The sequence below is a fragment of the Phaseolus vulgaris genome, chromosome 3 (assembly GCF_051622355.1).
Source record: "Phaseolus vulgaris cultivar YP4 chromosome 3, ASM5162235v1, whole genome shotgun sequence".
In the NCBI taxonomy this organism is placed as follows: Eukaryota; Viridiplantae; Streptophyta; class Magnoliopsida; order Fabales; family Fabaceae; genus Phaseolus; species Phaseolus vulgaris.
This window is the reverse complement of record NC_143500.1, coordinates 53,729,317-53,747,166: the sequence shown is the minus strand read 5'-3', so window position 1 is coordinate 53,747,166 and position 17,850 is coordinate 53,729,317. Positions and strand designations below refer to the sequence as shown.

The 17,850-nt window shown below is 32.0% G+C and overlaps 2 protein-coding genes across 8 annotated transcripts; both read right to left on the bottom strand.

The window, feature by feature from the left end:
• Positions 1-7,190: 7,190 nt before the first annotated feature.
• Positions 7,191-9,298, bottom strand: LOC137808673 (transcription factor bHLH71). The gene is made up of 3 exons (XM_068609917.2): positions 8,550-9,298; positions 7,693-8,103; positions 7,191-7,579 (listed from the first exon to the last, which is right to left on the bottom strand). Exons 1-3 carry the CDS (start codon positions 9,018-9,020, stop codon positions 7,481-7,483), a joined length of 981 nt encoding a protein of 326 aa, XP_068466018.1. The 5' UTR covers positions 9,021-9,298; the 3' UTR covers positions 7,191-7,480.
• A 1,387-nt stretch (positions 9,299-10,685) lies between these two features.
• Positions 10,686-17,155, bottom strand: LOC137808672 (transferases, transferring acyl groups). Of its 7 annotated transcripts, none has more exons than XR_016519360.1 (16): positions 16,928-17,145; positions 16,775-16,838; positions 16,647-16,692; positions 16,024-16,145; positions 15,770-15,843; positions 15,568-15,643; positions 15,396-15,485; positions 13,330-13,403; positions 12,884-12,971; positions 12,191-12,317; positions 12,006-12,102; positions 11,756-11,882; positions 11,588-11,639; positions 11,456-11,500; positions 11,030-11,128; positions 10,686-10,939 (listed from the first exon to the last, which is right to left on the bottom strand). XR_016519360.1 is itself a non-coding variant. In XM_068609913.1 (16 exons), exons 1-16 carry the CDS (start codon positions 16,981-16,983, stop codon positions 10,787-10,789), a joined length of 1,398 nt encoding a protein of 465 aa, XP_068466014.1. In that variant the 5' UTR covers positions 16,984-17,155; the 3' UTR covers positions 10,686-10,786. The 7 variants fall into 7 exon arrangements, 5 of the variants coding, with proteins under 5 accessions (XP_068466014.1, XP_068466015.1, XP_068466017.1 ...); XR_016519359.1 differs by having other exon boundaries at positions 12,006-12,110; positions 12,195-12,317; XM_068609913.1 differs by having other exon boundaries at positions 12,006-12,110; positions 16,928-17,155.
• Positions 17,156-17,850: the final 695 nt, after the last annotated feature.

Here is a 17,850-nt window from a genome sequence, read left to right as displayed (position 1 = left end):
TAACACAAAACATCAAAAGATACATTTTCGCAGGGATATAGTATCATCAACACAATGTCCTATAGCATATCAACACTAGTGACAAAGGACTCGATCATGGACGAGCATCAATACTTCGAGAAGTACTCTCGAACAGATTCATCCACCCACCCATAGTCAACATCACATACATGAATCTCCCCAGACTTCGCACCTTTGACAATGAAGTCCGCCTAAGGACCCTTGTCGTTAGCTCCAACAATCACCTATTGTCTATCTTGCGACTAATCCAAGAAGACATGATTGTGTTCCAGAGTCACTAGAATCAGAGTTAGACAAATTTACAAAACTGACTTGAACATTTGTTAATTTGTGACATTTTACTCATATATCATCTTTTACTCAAACTAAAACTAATTTGAGTATCAGAATATAATTGAAACCAAGAAACAAAAGACAAAATAGCATTGGAGATTGGATTTACTTTCAAATGTTACCGTGAAATGAATACTATAATATTTTATATGTTGAATGCTGAATTTTATTTAAAATTTTAAAGATATAAAATTTATTTATTTTATTTTTTAAAGATATTTAACATCAATTTTGCTCTTCAAAATTATAAAAGTGATTTCACATTTTTTTTCATATATAATGATAATATCAAGCATCAAATTTAGGATCGAAATAGATTAAGTCCAATTAATTTCTAATATAGAAATATTATATATATATATATATATATAACTGAAAATTGGGTCATGTTATATATGATTAAAGTTAATTTCATTTTCTTATGACGCTAAATATTTAACTTGAACCCGGTTCATTTGGTTTACGAATGAAATTCAACGAATCAATTATTACAACATAATTAATTTGGTTTGAATCATTTTCAGTCTTAATTGAACCTAAGACTTTTAGTTCTCTACCACAAAGCTGCCATTACTTTGCTTTTCAAATATTTTTAGCAACAGTTTATTCCTTAATAATACAAAATATCACAATTTCTTCGACCACCAAAAATTTATCATTTGTTTTTGCTAAATTAAGAATTTATTACAAAAAGAAGAAGTTAAAACTTATCCTAAACTCGAATTCAAAGTATATGAAGTCTCAATTTTAAGCACTAGACACTATTTAAAAAAATGATTTTTTTATGTGAATTAAATATGTGGTTTCGTGGTAATTTTAATTGTTATTGTTTCGATTTTCATCCATTGACGAACTGAACATAACTTCGATTACCTCGATTTAAAATAACTACTGCTATTACAATTATTAAAGTCGATTTTAACCACTTTAATTTAATTTTAAAAATCCACATTCACTATCTAACTGCTGTGGTAACTGCTTGCAAGATCATAACTTTTTGTAAAGTAAAATAAATTTAGTTCTCACTGAACAAAACCCATTAACATTCATGGTGATATACTTAGACCATGGTATGTGATGATCAATGAAACACACTAAACAATCAATGTATCTTTTGAAACCTAAAAATTAACACATCAATTAATTTTTCTAAAACTATAATTTAGAATCCAAGTATGTTATATATTTTTACAATATCACATATGTTATAATCCAAGTAAACATGAAATGGTTACTAGCAAATTTTATAATTCAATTAAGATGTGTAGAGAAAAGGAAGAAGAAAAAATGAGACCCAAAAAGTCAAATAATGAATGGTGAGAGAAAAAAATTTGAATAAAATTTAATTTTAAAGATTAAAATAATTAGTTACTATTTAATTAAATTAGAGATCATTTTATAAAGGAAATCAATTAGTAGTATCTAAAGTAATTTCTATTATTAATAAAAAATTATAAAATGATTTTTTAATTGATATCTAACTTTTAACTATCAAGATTTTAATTACTTACTACTTTATATTTTAAATTAGATTCTATTAGTCTTTTTGAGATCAATTTAACATATAAAATATTAGTAACTAAAACTTAGGTAGTTAATTTAGATATCAATTTAGAACTATTTTATAATTTTTATTAATAATAGAAACACTTTAGATACCAATAATGTTTTAGTCTCTAAATTAATATCTAATTTAGTTAATAAAATGACTAATTATTTGTTTTTTTTTTTTATCAGCAATAAAAAATCAATAAATGAGAACCACTTCAGGGGTGGTCCAACCCTTTTACAAACACACATACAATTTAACTTCTAAATCGACACCCAAAACACCGGTCAAAAAACCAACCAAACCAAACGCTAACTAGCTTTACCGAATCAGCTGTATACAGATCAAAGGATCCAGAACCCAACAGGGATAGGAAAAATAAACTTCTCATTATATGTTGTATCTAAATTTAATTGTTATTTAATAATTTTATTCTAGTAAATGCTAATTTTACATAAACACAAAGCTTTTTGAACTTATTTAATTCCATATAATATAGTGCATAAAAATTGCAATAAATTGATATTGACTGCAATTTTAGTCTTACGCGATTTTCCTAGTTAAAAATGATTTACGATTGAACTAAATCTATGTCTAATTAAAGTTGTATTAATATTAGTTATCTTTGACGACATTAATGTGAGCATTTTTATTGAATAATATAATAGAGACTCACTACTTGATTATGATTTTCCATCTGTATATTCCTACCAAATAGGCAATAGTGGGTCACACAAAACCTAAAATTGTGTAGCTAACTTTAGTTAAGCAATATTGTGGGGTCTTGTGTAAAAAAATGTTTTTAATATAAAAAGTAAAAAAGAATTAGTTTGAATTAAAATGAAACGAGCTTATTTGGGTGCAATGCAAGTCCATAACTAAATACGTTGGTGTTTTGATGTATGTCAATTTCTAAATTCACCACCACACCATCTCTTCTCTTCTATTATCACTACCTTCACATTCTTCTTCTTCTTTTCTCGATTCTTCCACCATAATATCATGATAAAGTGTAGTATATATGTGGAAGGAAGAGAAGTTTAGTTTGGCAAATGTATAAAGAAAAAACGCATGAAGATTGATTATTACTCATGATATGTGCCATTAATTGTGAGGTATACGCATTGTATTAAGTGCATATTACATTAAGCTCTTCTATTAAGGTGAGTTGCATCTATGTCCTTTGGATTTTTGAGTTTTTATGATTTTTCGGTATCATCAATATAGTCTTAAATCAGGGAGTCAAGGCTAATGACACTTTATACTTTTTCATGATGGGAAAAACACACGCGGAAGCAACACACATAATCATGAATCAACTGAAGAAAATAAATAACACATGATTTAACGTGGTTCGGTTACCAACTGCAACCTACATCCACACGTGTAACTATTAGGTTTTCATTCTGTCATGTTGTACACCAATTACAAGTACACTGATATATTTAAATAAAGATTATAAAATGGACACAGTGATTAAGTAGTCCCAATCCAATTGGTCATGACTTCATACCCAACAATTTTTCACTTGAAGTTACGGAACAATGTTCACATGCGCTTCAACAGTGTACAATGATTAAGCTCACTCACTAAATATGGTGTCTAGTCAGCCCAACCCAATTGATTTTGATTTCATATCCAACATTTCCAACTTCAATTAGACATCTTTTAAAGAAAAAACCGTCATAAAGCATCTACGAAATACGAAATTTGAAACATAAGAGAGTTATGAATATTCAACATGGTCTGAGGAATCATGGGAGAAGTGGTTTGAAAATATTTGAGTTTGCACATGCTATGTTTTTATGGTTGAAGGAAAACATGTTCCACGCGCTAAGGTAATAATGATGAAAGCGGTGTGGGACATAATTGCAATTCCCTTACCTCCACTCACTATTCTGCCTTCACCAATCATTCAAATCTTATGCTATCTCTCTATTTAGACAACACACACAAACTTCTATCTTCAATGGATTCAATAAATAGATGCTGCAGGACAAATAATACATGTTCCATTCATTTTATCTTCACATTCTGCAGATATAATATTAACTACATCATTAAGATAATCATGTAATTATCATACTAAATAATCTGTTTATTTTTCATACTTAACTTTGCTTACATATATATATATATATATATATATATATATATATATTATAAGTGAGTATGAGGTTTATATGCAAACACAAACATTAAAGGTTTATATACTTAAATGAAAATGGGTTATATGTGTCCCATAACTAATTAGGGAGATGTTGGTGTGCTACATTAGTGTGATAGATGTGTGCATTTGATTAAGCTTTTAAAAAAACATTAATATAAATATATACTTTAATATCTTTGAGTTTATTTTAACAAATATATTTATTAATTTACTATATATTTTAATCTAGTGCTGATAGTATATAGTTGTGAAATTTTTATGTTCCATTTAAGTTATATAGTATAATCTTTAGTTATATGTATTAAGTAATGTGGAACCACTAAGTTATATAGTAAAAAAATAGAAAATAGTTCTTTCAATTATTCCGATGAATATTAAAAAGAAGGTTGAATTGCATTGGAAAATATTTTATATTATCATGTTATTTTTATTTTATTAAAGGATTATTTGCTACCTACAAAAAATGTTATTTATTTATTTTAAATAAAATTATTTTCACACATAGGAGGGATGAAAACAATTTTCATTTGACTTCTAAAAAATTTCAATAATAAAGTAATATAATGAAATATTTTCTCATGACTAATTGGTTTGGTTTGGAGCTTACATTCATGATATTTTGAGTAATATTCTCTTCTATCTAATTGATTTGTGGTTCATAATATTTTAAAATATATATAAATATTAAGTAGAAAGTTATTTTTTTTTCTAATTTATCCTAAAGTTAGTTATTTTATTCTGGCATGAATTTTATATTGTCTTAAATGTTAACATAATTAGAAATATAAAGATTATATTTATGAACTTTAAAATAATTACTATAATTCTTTTAATTCTTTCTGAATATCACTTAAATATAAAAGTTGAAGTATCACTTAAATTCTTCATTCTATTTAATTATTTCTTTATTGATAATTTTATTTATTTAATAAAATTGAATTGAAATAACTAAGATACTCTCAAACTTTATATTACATCCACAATTTTATAAGATGAAATTAAACTTAAGATTAAACTAAACTTAAATTCTATTTCTTAATAATAATTTTATAAAATTAAATTAAACTTAAGATAAAAATAAATATTATATTAAATATATATTTTATAATTATTATATTATATAAAATAAATATTATATTTTTATATTATTAATTCATTCATATTTATATTTATATTATAATAAAACAAATATAATTAATTATATAATATAAATAGTAATTATTTATCTACAACTTTCAATCACTTACAAACTTTAATATAATTTCTTTACAAATTTATTGTAACATACCCAAATATAAAGAATCTCACTTTCTTCAGACTTTTATTTCAAATCCATTTCATCTCAAATCCAAACACACCCTTAAGCTCTTGCTTTTTTTTTAAAAAAAAAACTAAATTTATGAAGGGTTGACTTTGACAACCAATTGGATAAACCAAAGCCTGCTTGGGCCCAATTGGTCCCACAAGGACCATTCTGCATTAATACACTATACTTTTCAGCTCTTTCTTATTATCTTCTCTCTCTCTTTTGTAATATAATATAAAAGAATAACTACAGGTAACAATTCTCATAAAAGATTTATTATAATTAGATTTTGAATGATATAAAAGGTATGAAGATTTGATTAGTTGATAAAAAAAAATGTAAAAAAGCTAAAATGTTGTTCTGCATGGAGTGACACAGGGTGGTGTAGAGTTGCAGAGAGCCTTGAAATTCGTCCCCACAGCACAGAACAGCACAGGATAGAGGAAAGGGTAATGCAGTTGATTTCCATTTCTCTGATTCTTCCTCACACTAAATGACACAATCTCTTAATGAGGATATTGATCTATCGATCACACACAACCAAACAAAACTGAAACAAAGCTGAAACAAAAGTAAAATTGCATTGATCCCAACTATTTCATCCAACCCTTTCATGCACAACAACACTAAAATCAAATCAAATCAAATAAAAAAACATCACACACCCCAAGGTGAAAATGACTCATAAAAAACCATGCTTTAGCAAAGGAAAACCAGTGGCTGATCATATGAATCCCCCAGAAAAATGTTTTCCTTTATACTGCTTTCTACCATTCTTTTTGGTTTTCTATGACCAATTAACTTGCACCTAATTTCCTTGTTTGGCTTGCAAAAGCACAATAACTCAATTGGGTAGGACAGTTTATGTTTTTCTTTTCTACTTGAAAAAAAGTCAGGGATGGGGAGAAGCTCTTCCTTCCATGTGAACACTCAGAAAGTAATTCTTCATCATTAAATTTTATATTGAAATACTGTGATTGATTATATGAAAAAAAATTATTTTTGTCATTTCATAAATTCGTACAAGTTTTAGGTAGAAAAATGAGATTATATACTGATACAAGTTGGCAATATATCAGAAAAGTAATCAAAACGAAGATAAATGTTGTAAGTAATGTTGGTAATGAAGGTAACCAGGAACCCCACTTGCAAGTTGCAACCTCAAGTAAATCCAAAATGGTTATCTTTAAAACTATAACTTCACATACATTTTTGCATTATATTATCTTGTTGCAAAGATGAGTTCATTAGTCTTGCTGGTTCAGGTTCACTATCTCCCATCCATAACTGAAAAAAAACAAAATTTATAAATGTAGCCACAGCGACAACATGGGCTAATTTTGTTTTCTTTTACCTCCCCCTTATATAGGATACACTCTTCTTTAAGTGTGTCAACACTCAAATGCATTTTTGCCCAAACAAGGATTAATCCACGACTGTGCCTGATTGTTCTTAAATAGAACCATGATGCTGAAAGTTTTGGCTCCTGTTTGCCTAAAATTATTTAGTTTACCATTCAAATGGATTCATCGATCAAACCTTTTGTTTCTCAGTAACACAAGATATGTTTCAAAAATAAATAATAAAATTTTGAGATATGATATGTTTAGGACCTTCAATGTTTATAATACCACATTCTGCAAATTAAATAACTTAATTCAATATTTTATTAATGTACAGAGTTGCTAAATGGAAGGAATGGAAAATGGGTTTTCAAAAATAGTTTTTTTTCCTGGAATTTTATGTCATGAAAGATTAGCATCCTTATTGCATAGAAAGTTACGTACTGAATTAATACTTCGAACAGCAAATGAGAAAAAGTGTATCAACATTTTTTTTCATTCGGTTTTTGAGTCTAGTGTGTCGAAATTTGTGGAAATTATTCCAGAACAAGTTGTACTTGAAGCAACCTAAAAAAAACCATCTACTGCAACTATGTTTTAGGATGAACACATCAGTTGGACATCAAACAAACAAAAACAAAAACTACAGCCATCAGCAAATATTCTTTCCCCATCTCTTTCTCTCTCTCTCTCTCTTGAGGTGGATAGAGGGGTGATTTGGCCATTTCACTAAAATCTCGTGCCCCATATGAACCTGATCAACAGCAAAGCAAAGCCTCTTCTTCAATTCTTGCAAGCAAATGATGAACTGCCGATGCAATACCATCTACTGAACCAAGTTGGAATCCTTCTTCAACCTTCATAAAAAAATGCTAATATTTTAGCTAAACTTTCACATAATTTTATAATCCGGAAGAACATGGAGTTGAGAAAGGTGGAAAATGGCCATACTTGATGGTTAATTACATACCTTAGCACTGATGGAATAGAATACCAAAGGGTCTATGGTGGTGACATTAAGATGTAGGACAGTGAGGTGGAGATTTTGGAAACCAGATACTAACTTTGTTAGCTGGGCGGGGGTTTTCCTGGTGAGAATTCGAAGATTTGCATGGGTCTCGATTAAAGTGACCTCGATATCAGCTATGGCAGCTTTGGTCTTGGATGTGTATTTGTTAGGATTCTGGGACCATGTGTACTGAGGATACAAAAAAAATTGTGCAAAAGGGGGTTGCATGAGTTTGGAAATGGCCGTATTTTCATTGGTTTGTGCCACTTCTTGCTGTAAAAGTTGCAGCTTTCTTGCTTCCAGTGTTTGCAAGAGGTGCTCCAGCTCCTTCACAAACTCTATGGCACCACCCACTATAGAGGCCTGGTCACCCTAAAACATCAAATTTGCATCTTGAAAAAATCAGTTGCATTTAACAGAACTTTAATTTATGCATATGTATGTACCTGGAGTGGCCTAAGTATGAATGCAGAAAATGTTATATTTCAAAGTTTCAGTTATTTGGAAGCACTAGAAGTGGACTATAATTTAGGCTTAGTATTGCTTCTTTTGATTCACCTTACAAAGAGAAGTAAAAAAAAGCAGTATAAAGAACATTATCTTTGATTCTGCATAGTTATTCCAGCTCAGATATAAAGTTTAGAATGTTGGGTTTAGTTTAGCTTTGTCCTGCTTAGCATTAATCTCCTCATCTCTACTATAATAGGACCATAACATAGTAGTGATTTTGAGAAAAAATCCCAACTACATTCGTTATGAGAAAGAAAGAGGAACCAGATAGAGACTGAAAAGGAAAAAACAAGAAAGCCAAAACAAACCCTCTGGACGTAGGACTCAGGCATGAGTGAACGAAGGACAGCAAGATGCTCATTCATCTGCTTTCGGCGGTTTCTTTCCACTGTAATGTGAGTGATTCTCTGTGTCTCAGCCTCTTCCTTGTTTTTGCAAACCCTTGGCTTCCTTCTCCTCTTCTTCCTACCTTGCACTCCCACCACATTCTGCTTCCTGTCAATGCCTTCTGGCTCGCTGGCTTGGCGCTTTCGTGTCCTCATTGAGCAGTTATCTAATGAGGGGTCATGTTCCTGATAGTTCCCAAAACTTTCCAAGAAACTAGCCTCAGAAGAATCATGGCTGCTAAATGGAGTTGCAGAGATAGTGTCATAGACCATGAAGTTGGAAAACTCATTGGATGGAAGAGTTTCTAAAGCCATTGTTATTCTCTCTTCAACTGAAACCTGTCTGAACTTCCCTACTTGCTGAGAAAAGTAAACCACCACCAGAGTTTTCATGATCTTTTCGTAGTCATGACAGCCATATATAGAAAATATGGCTAACTTAGTTGATGCAGTTTGAGTCACAGAGGAAGATGAAGCTGAAAGTTAAATATTGGAGAAGGAGTTAATTTAGATTAGAGGATACGCAGCACGTGAGAAGGGCAGAAAAGGTGTTGTGCTTTTCAGGAATCAGAAAGGTGTAGTAAAAGGAAACAGGCTCCTCACACATCCATGCTTTGGTTTCCTTCCCAATTTCATAGATGCTGTCAAACACTGGCACAGCTTATGCCAATGAAGAGTAGAGTGGGGGACCCAAATCTATATAGAAATAAGCATAAAAACAACAGAACAAGCTGTGCAATAGCAACCCATCACATTCAAATCTGTGTTGGGCTTTGCAGGAAATGAATGGCTCACGCACCCGAGATTCCTATATAAATAATTTAGACAAAGACTGTGCATGTATTTGACAATCCACCGGTACAACATTCTACATGTCAAACCCATAACAACATTGTGTTCTAGACAAAAATCCCATGGTACATATTATTATTCCAGGGTACGTAGAGATACCCATTAAACAGTATCTAAAATTGCTGCGTAAGTAATTAGATCTTCATCATTACAATCTGCAAAATTATTACTTAACTAGAAAAACATTTATCATCTATCAATTAACTGTGTTGATGAAAACAGTGTTTGGTATACTTAATTTCGTATAAAGCCAACACAGCCCCTACTACAAGCTACAAAATTCCTTTACTACTTGTATTGTACAAGGGGGGCTAGTACACATTGGTTCCATACTGTATACAAAAGTAAGGATGGCCAGGACCACCAGAAACTTGGCAAGGAATATCTTTGATGTCCTTTTTCAAATACGTGAATTATAAACATGTAGATGCAAGTGCATAAAACTAAGCCAAGCTTAGGACATGTAGATGCAAGTGCATAAAACTAAGCCAAGCTTAGACGTAAAAGTGTATACTTTATGAGAATTAGCACAATATTAATATCCATGTGGCATAGTCTACACCTCGATGTGCATGTTTTTGTAGACACCAGAACTTTAGCCATATGTGCTGATGAGGACACACGAAAGGACAGAGGTCGAGCTAGGAGCGTGGTCCAAGTTGTCAGACTCTGCTGCATTAACCATGTGACTGTAAGCTACCCTTCTCGAGAAAGTACATCATCTGCAGGTCCACATCACTTAGGCTACATTCAAATCCCCAGAAGTCAGTTTCAACCTTTCTTTTTCCATTATATATACTGCCTAGAAAGATTTATGCATCATTTTACCGCCCTGTTTCACTGTGCAATCATGTACAAAAACTACCAAGGGCTTGCCAAATCAAGAGGCATGAAAAGGAAGCATGGGAACACAGAAGCACCGAAGTATGAGTTGTAGGTTGAATTTGCTCAGTGGTCAATTGGTACCCATGCTGAGATACCATAGATACCATTCAATTGCATGTGCAGGGGAATGACTATCTTTTTTTTTTTGGGTCAACGAAATGGCTGTCCGTAAGTGCCATAAAGATGAGTTTTGTCCAGTCTGCGTCATTTTTAGAGTACACATGCATTCCTAAATCTTAAGTTTGTTAACCAAGACCCTGTTCAAGGGCAGTACAAATTTCATAATGTATACCTTTACAATCAACCATAATTGCCACACCATTTTTATAAAAAATTCAATTGATGATTAAAAGAAAGAATTCATATTCTGAAAAGAAATCATAACACTAATAGAAGAGACTGCAGCATAGCAATGGACTGCTTCACCAAAATTTTAATTTAATACCAAAATAATCTAAAATACCAATTACAACTGATAAAATATAAGCATAGACCAACAAGATAATGAGGGCCGTGATTGATGACGCGGACAGGGTATCAACAGACAAGTTTACCAACCCCGTGAGAATATTTGCCTGCACACAAATTGTCCGAGGAAATTATAAGTGATGATGTCCAGAGAGAGAAAGCATAGCGTTTGTAAGTAAGGAATATCTTGTTTTCACCAGTAGAAATGTAGCCAGTAAGTTCCGACTGAATGCTTCTTCAAGTATTGAAGTTTTCCTTCCAGGAACAAAGTCAGCCAGCATTAAAATTGATAACAGCTGAAAAATGGGTAAAATTCAGATTAAATAGTCAAATCCATAATCAGATTTCAAATTAGAAAATACAATGTCAACTACAACTCAAGAATACTGTGCTGTGGAATTAGGACCACGGTACTGATTGAGACACCATAAGCTGCATTTGATATGTCGGACTTAAAAATTTAATTGCATAAATAAAAAAATTTACAAACTACCAACCAAGATAGAACCCAGAAAGAATTTTAAAATGTAGCAACTGCAATGCAATACAAACAACAAAGTCAAAATGTCCTATCATAATATGTTAGACACCGATCCATAGAATAGAACTGAAGTGAAAATGACCTGTAGATTGTCAGCCAATACCATAGTAACATATGGAAGGTTGCACTGCACAAAATATCAACAGTTAGTTTCCATCATTGATGCTAAAAAATGCCCCCTCTAATCAAGAAACTGCAATATAGTCAGACATACTGTTCTCCGTGAAACTCTTTCAACATGCCTGTCCAATAGTATAGTTAATAACCTGACATGGGAATCATGAAAAAGGAATAAGTTCGAAGCTGTAGACAGGATAAATGTGTTTTGGATCAAAACAAGATTACTTAGTGCAGGATAAACAGGTTTTGGATCAAGCTTTACCAAAACAGGATGGAGAGAGCCCAAACCCTCATCCGTACCCATCTGCTACTTCTAAATCCAGAGGAATGGCTTCCAAAGATAAGAGAGTTTCCTAAATGAACGCCCAGAAGGTACATACCCCAGTATCCTGGAGACAAAATAATATTGCTTGACCAATTTTTAAATATAAAAAACAAAACGACTAGAAGTACTTGTCAACAAAACAATAGCCTTAGAATCAAGATTGAACAACGCAGGGTGCAATTCTCACCAAATATGCTAAAAATTCCCTCCTTGTTTTGACTTAAAATATCCATTCCTCTTTCATCAGAAAGTAAGTAATTATTTAAACCTTGCACCAAGCAGAACTGGTATCCTTGGAAACAGAAATTAAACTTGATAAGAAAATCAGATTTCAAAAGACAAGGCATAAGAATAAGACAAATAAAAATGTACCTACTAGTAGAAGTGAACCAATAACTCCACAATATTGAGGAGCAATATTAATAAAGGAAGTAAGGATTGACACAGCAGCAAGTGTGAAGAAGAAATTCCAATGCACACCATATTCACCGACATGTACCTATAAAAAGGATTGATCAGTTGTTTCCTTGAGAATGTCTTCACACTTGGATTAGAAATTTATTACTCACAATTAGGAAATAAATAGGCAAAACAGTAAACCAGTGTGAAATTAAAATTGAAAAAAAAATAATGAAAACAAAAAAATGATTACTGCCTACATTAAGAAATTAGATTCCATAAACAGGTAAAAACACAGAGAATACCAGTCATCATTTTAATTAAAACCTGAGGAAATGAAATAATCCTGCATACTGCAATCAACATTAAATTTCATTTAGATGCCAGGTTTGCAGAAAAAACCCTACTACCCCTGCATTCCACAGCACTCAGTTTTCAGGCTTATGGGCTAACGTAATCCCTGGGGTTTGACGCAAGTTATATACTGCCCAAAAGATTATTATCCGTAATATTCATGAACTGTCATATTACTTTCAAGCATAAAAACATATAGGTGACTAGCCTTCCTAAAGCTTTAGCAAATAAGGGTATTTGTATATGCAAGAGAAGTTAATCTATTTGAGTTGCCACAGTTCATTCTAAGAATCCCAATGAAAAAAATTCCACCTGATAATCCACACCAGTTGTTGTAACAAGACGAAGAAATCCTAAGATGATCAGTGGACTAGCTGAAACTATAGCAGTCTTCCAGTTTCTGTAGCATGAGAAAAGATGACATGATCAGAGGAATACATAATGCCGTAAATCTGAGCAAGATTATTTAAAAAGCATCAATGTTATTATAGACCAGATAAATAAAATGAGAAAAGGAGAAACTTAGTCTTAAGAGATTGTCAGCAGCAAGGTTCATTCTGTTCACGTTGCTTCTTCAGTCATTGTTAGGATTTTCAGAAAGTTCTCTAACTCATTCAGGTAAAACATCTTATAATCTATCAAACTAAAAAAAATACATTTTTACATCTTACAATAACTATTTTCCAAGAGGTCATCTGTTGAATTATGAATAATACTAGAGCCTTGAGATATTAGATAGGGTAAAATGAATGACTCACACTGATGCGATATTCCGTGCTTGCCGAGAAACTAGCGAATTTGCTAAGACAAATGCTCCAACTCCAAGATCCATCTGGAATGCAAAAGTAATATCAAATCATAACAAAGCAATCAAATTTATTGAAGATACTGAGTTTTAGAAATATTATGAAACAAAAATTTAGGTGCACAAGTGAAGATGACAATAAAATAAATAGCTGAAGTGAGAGAGAGATACAAATTTATAACGTAATGTAATCCAAAGGAGCATTAATTTATGTTAAATAAAAAAGGTCATCTTCTCCAACTCCAAACATAAACAAACACCCATCTCCATTTCCAGTCGTATATCATCCAAGTGATAAGTAATATAGTAAAATGTTGGATCAAGCTTTTAACACTAGGCCAAAAGCTAACTTATAATCAGAACGCAACTCTTTCTACTTAAGAGCATAACAACCTAAGTGTCATGAATTTTAGAAATATTGTGAAACAAAAATTTAGGTGCGTAAGTGAAGATGACAATAAAATAAATAGCTGAAGTGAGAGAGAGATCAAAATTTATAACTTAATGTAATCCAAAGGACAATTAATTTATGTTAATAAAAAAGGTCATCTTCTCCAACTCCAAACATAAACAAACACCCAATTCCATTTCCAATCGTATATCACCCAAGTGATAAGTACTATAGTAACAAATGTTCGATCAAGCTTTCAACACTAGGCCAAAAGCTTTAACTTGTAATCATAACGCTATTCTTTCTACTTAAGGGCATAACAACTTAAGTCTCATGATTCAATTGTGACGAGACCCACCTAACCTAGATCACGGAACAATTAATGCACCCTACAACAATCTCCCCCTCAGCAATTGTCCCACTAGCAATCGAACTCTTCGATTATGACTCAGCCACCTGGCCTATGATGCAAGATAATTGTGTAACCTGCAACAATCCTCTCTTGAACAATTGTTCCACCAGGAATCAAACTCATGACCTTGGTTCTGATATCAATTCTTGCATTGAGCGCTTACCACTAGGCCAAAATTTATACTTATAGTCAGGACACAATTATTTCTACTTAAAAGCATAACAACACAATCATTATGATTCAATTGTGACTTGGCTAAGTTGGTCTGCACCACAAGACAATTGATGCACCCTGCAACAATTTCCCTCTTAGCAATTGTCCCACTAGGAATCAAACTCTTTGATTGTGACTCGATTCATCTGACCTACACTATGGGATACTTGTGCAATATGTAACAATATCTCCCTAAACAATTGGTCCACTGGAAATTGAACTCGTGACGTGACCTTGGCTCTAATACCATTTTTTGGATTAAGCGCTTAACACTAAGCCAAGTGCTATTGTTGATAGTCAGGCACAACTCTTTCTACTTAAGAGTGTAACAGCCCATGTGCCACAATTTGATTGTGACTTGACCGACCTAGCCTACTCTACGGGACAATGCAATAGTCTCCCCCTTGAAAATTGTCCCACTAGGAACTGAATTCTTCTATTGTGACTCAACCCACCTAACCTATGCCACGGAATAATTGTGCAACCTGCAACAATCTCCTCATGAACAATTGTCTCACTGGGAATCGAACTAGTGAACATGACTTAGATACCGGTTGTTGGATCGAACTCTTACCACTACATAAAAATTATAGCTTATAGTCAAACAACAACTCTTTCTACTTAAGAGCATAACAACCCAAATATCATGATTCGATTGTGAAATGACCCATATGACCTATGCTATAAGACAATTGATGCACCTTGTAACAACATATTACCATTACAAGAGAGGAAAAGAAATCCTCCTTAATCGAACAAAATACACATAATTTGTTTGGATAAAGTTCTCTATAAGAACTTATAGGAGAAGAAAATAAAATCAATTGGGTTTCTCCAATAAGCTAAATCCAACTTGCGTACTTCAGCTTTTGAAGTAGTGCAAGAAGTGTTGGGCTAGGAAGTATAAAAATCATAATAAATGAAAACTCTTTTCCTATATCCTTATTGTAAAACATGTGTTTCATTCTCATAGAACCGTGCCAGAACTGCAGAAGAATCATACCAAACTAGTTCCATAAGTTTCAGTCTTTGCATATCTTCTAGGAAATATTTTGAAGTCAACAGCCAAGATGCACAAGAATGTTATAATCATCTGCAAAAACAATTTTCATCAACATGAAAACAAAAAGACAATCAGAACAATGGAATAAAGAATTCTATATGGCACTTCATACCACAAGAACCCTGTAAGAAGTCACATATGCCCGAAGAGAATTGGGCTCTCCTTCAAAAGAAGATGAGCAACCAGACCTGCAGTTTGTGTACAGAATCAGCCATTATCTACTTTGGTTCATGTGAAACTTTTGGCCTTAATTTTCTGTTTTAAAAAAGTCCATATCCCATAAGAAAGTTACCAATACAAAATTGCAAAATTACCTCTTGGTTGCAATATATAGTAATGTCAAGATAGTCAACGAACAAGCAAAGATATAGATCCAATTTGCAAGTACCTATCAACAAGTTCATTGTAGTAAGTAATTACAAAATAAACAAGGAGGGGAACTTGCGACCAAAGGTTTGTTACTACTGAGTAGCTACACTTAAACGAGCTGTAACAACTTTCAAGCCACCCGTTTTCAATTTGTTGGCAAAACATCTGATGCTATTGGTACTAGGGAGGGAGCACTTACAGTGAAAAATAAGAGCATAGGAACAACAATAACAAGAAAGTCCAGAGACAATGTGGCTAAGTATGATTTGAAATTCCTTTTACCGGAGGGTGCATCGTCATTTTTCTTCTTCAGCGAGGCACCTATAATTAATAAAAATAAAAAGATAATCAACAATCAGTACGAATATACTAACGAGCTTGCATCGAAGTAAACAACAGAAATATAGACCTGAGATTATAAAAACATAAGGATATTATACCATTGGGTCCCTAGAGGTGTATACCACTGTTGAATTGGTCCTTAAAGCAAAGAAAATTCTATTTTTTAAGTCCTGAAATAAAAGTCCATAAACTTGACCATTTATTATCATTCTGAACACTAAACATATGTTAAAATTATACTTAACTTTTCTAATTTTGGACTAAAGTGTCTTGCAGATTAATTGTACTTTAAGAGACTCCATTTAATTTTCAAACACTAATGTGAAAGCCTTATACACTAACAATAATCCAAGTTCTGCCCCCAAAACATAGGATAAGAAAAAGAGTCACGCGGAAATTAAAACGAAATATTGCAATTGAGCATAGCCAAAATGTCGTAAATTTAAAAAATTAAAAATTGAAGTGTTGTAAGGAACTGACCAGTAACGGAAATGTAGGAGATGGAGTGACGAATAAGAACCAGAACCTGTAATGGGAACACAAAACAACCACGACGGCGTCACATGGAAGCTGGTATGAACAGGCATGCAAATGGCAGAATCACTCACCGGAATAGTCACTGTAAGTGCCGCAATTTCCGACACAGAGGATCCCGTCAAGTTGCTAACAAATCTGCAAAATTGAGAGAAAGGAAACACGAGATCAGTGGTGAAAATTTGAGGATTATTGTTACAGAGGAGAAAGGTAGAGAAGAGGGTAACTGTTCTTTGAGATGCTTGTTGGGGTTGAAGGAGGGTTTAGGCAGAGGAAGATCCATGGATGAAATCCAACGGTGAACGGTCGAAGACGGAGAATCACAGAAACTGAGAACGGAACAGGGGAACAATACTCACACTACACATTACCATCACTTCAAAGACCCATTCCTCCTTCTTTCTCCATTGTCTTTTCAACCCAATCAATTTTTTGGGGTTTTTTTTCTAAATATTGGATTAAATTACTTTGTCCTTAATTATTAATATAATTAAAACACGTGTTTATTTTTAATTATATCTTATTTGATACATCAACCTTAATTGTATTTATTTTATTCATTCCAACCCTTATAATTATTATTTAAAAATTATAGATAAGAGTATGACTGTTAACTAAAAATTAAAATTATAAAAGTTAAAATTACAATAATTTGACTATCACGCGCATGTTTATAGCCTTTATTTCTTTAATAGGAAAAAAAATTCTTTTAATTAGAATTATATTGTAACTTTTCAAAATAAATAAATTAAACTAGAATAAATTTTATTCTTACAAAACTTAAATGATTAAACTAACTTAGACTATAAAGACATTTATTGGATCATGTTAGTCGATAATCAAATATGATATAATCTTACTCAATTAGATTATGTTTTATTTATGATTTGGTCAAATTTGTCATTATTTAAACTAACTCATTTTTATACGAGTTAGGTGATGAGTTTAGGATGGATAATGAGATTCAATTTAAGAATCACTATTATACTTGTGTTATGGACAAAATGTGTTATTTTTTTATATATATTTTGAATTAATTTAGATAAATTTATTATAACTTATTGATTTGTTATAAAAAAATGTGTTATTTTTTTATATATATTTTAAAAGACAAATTTGCTATGACTTATTGATTTACTTGAAGTTTTAA

Bases quoted from the DNA above. Each gene is read 5' to 3' on its own strand.
- LOC137808673 (XM_068609917.2), bottom strand. From the start codon at position 9,020: ATGAAAACTCTGGTGGTGGTTTACTTTTCTCAGCAAGTAGGGAAGTTC. The intron at 8,104-8,549 runs GTTTGTTTTGGC...TTGATGTTTTAG, and splicing joins CTGAGTCCTACGTCCAGAGG to GGTGACCAGGCCTCTATAGT. The intron at 7,580-7,692 runs GTATGTAATTAA...TTTTTTATGAAG, and splicing joins TCTATTCCATCAGTGCTAAG to GTTGAAGAAGGATTCCAACT.
- LOC137808672 (XM_068609913.1), bottom strand. From the start codon at position 16,983: ATGGATCTTCCTCTGCCTAAACCCTCCTTCAACCCCAACAAGCATCTC. The intron at 16,693-16,774 runs GTGAGTGATTCT...TTCCCATTACAG, and splicing joins CACTTACAGTGACTATTCCG to GTTCTGGTTCTTATTCGTCA. The intron at 15,844-16,023 runs GTAAGTGCTCCC...ACTTGTTGATAG, and splicing joins CTATGCTCTTATTTTTCACT to GTACTTGCAAATTGGATCTA.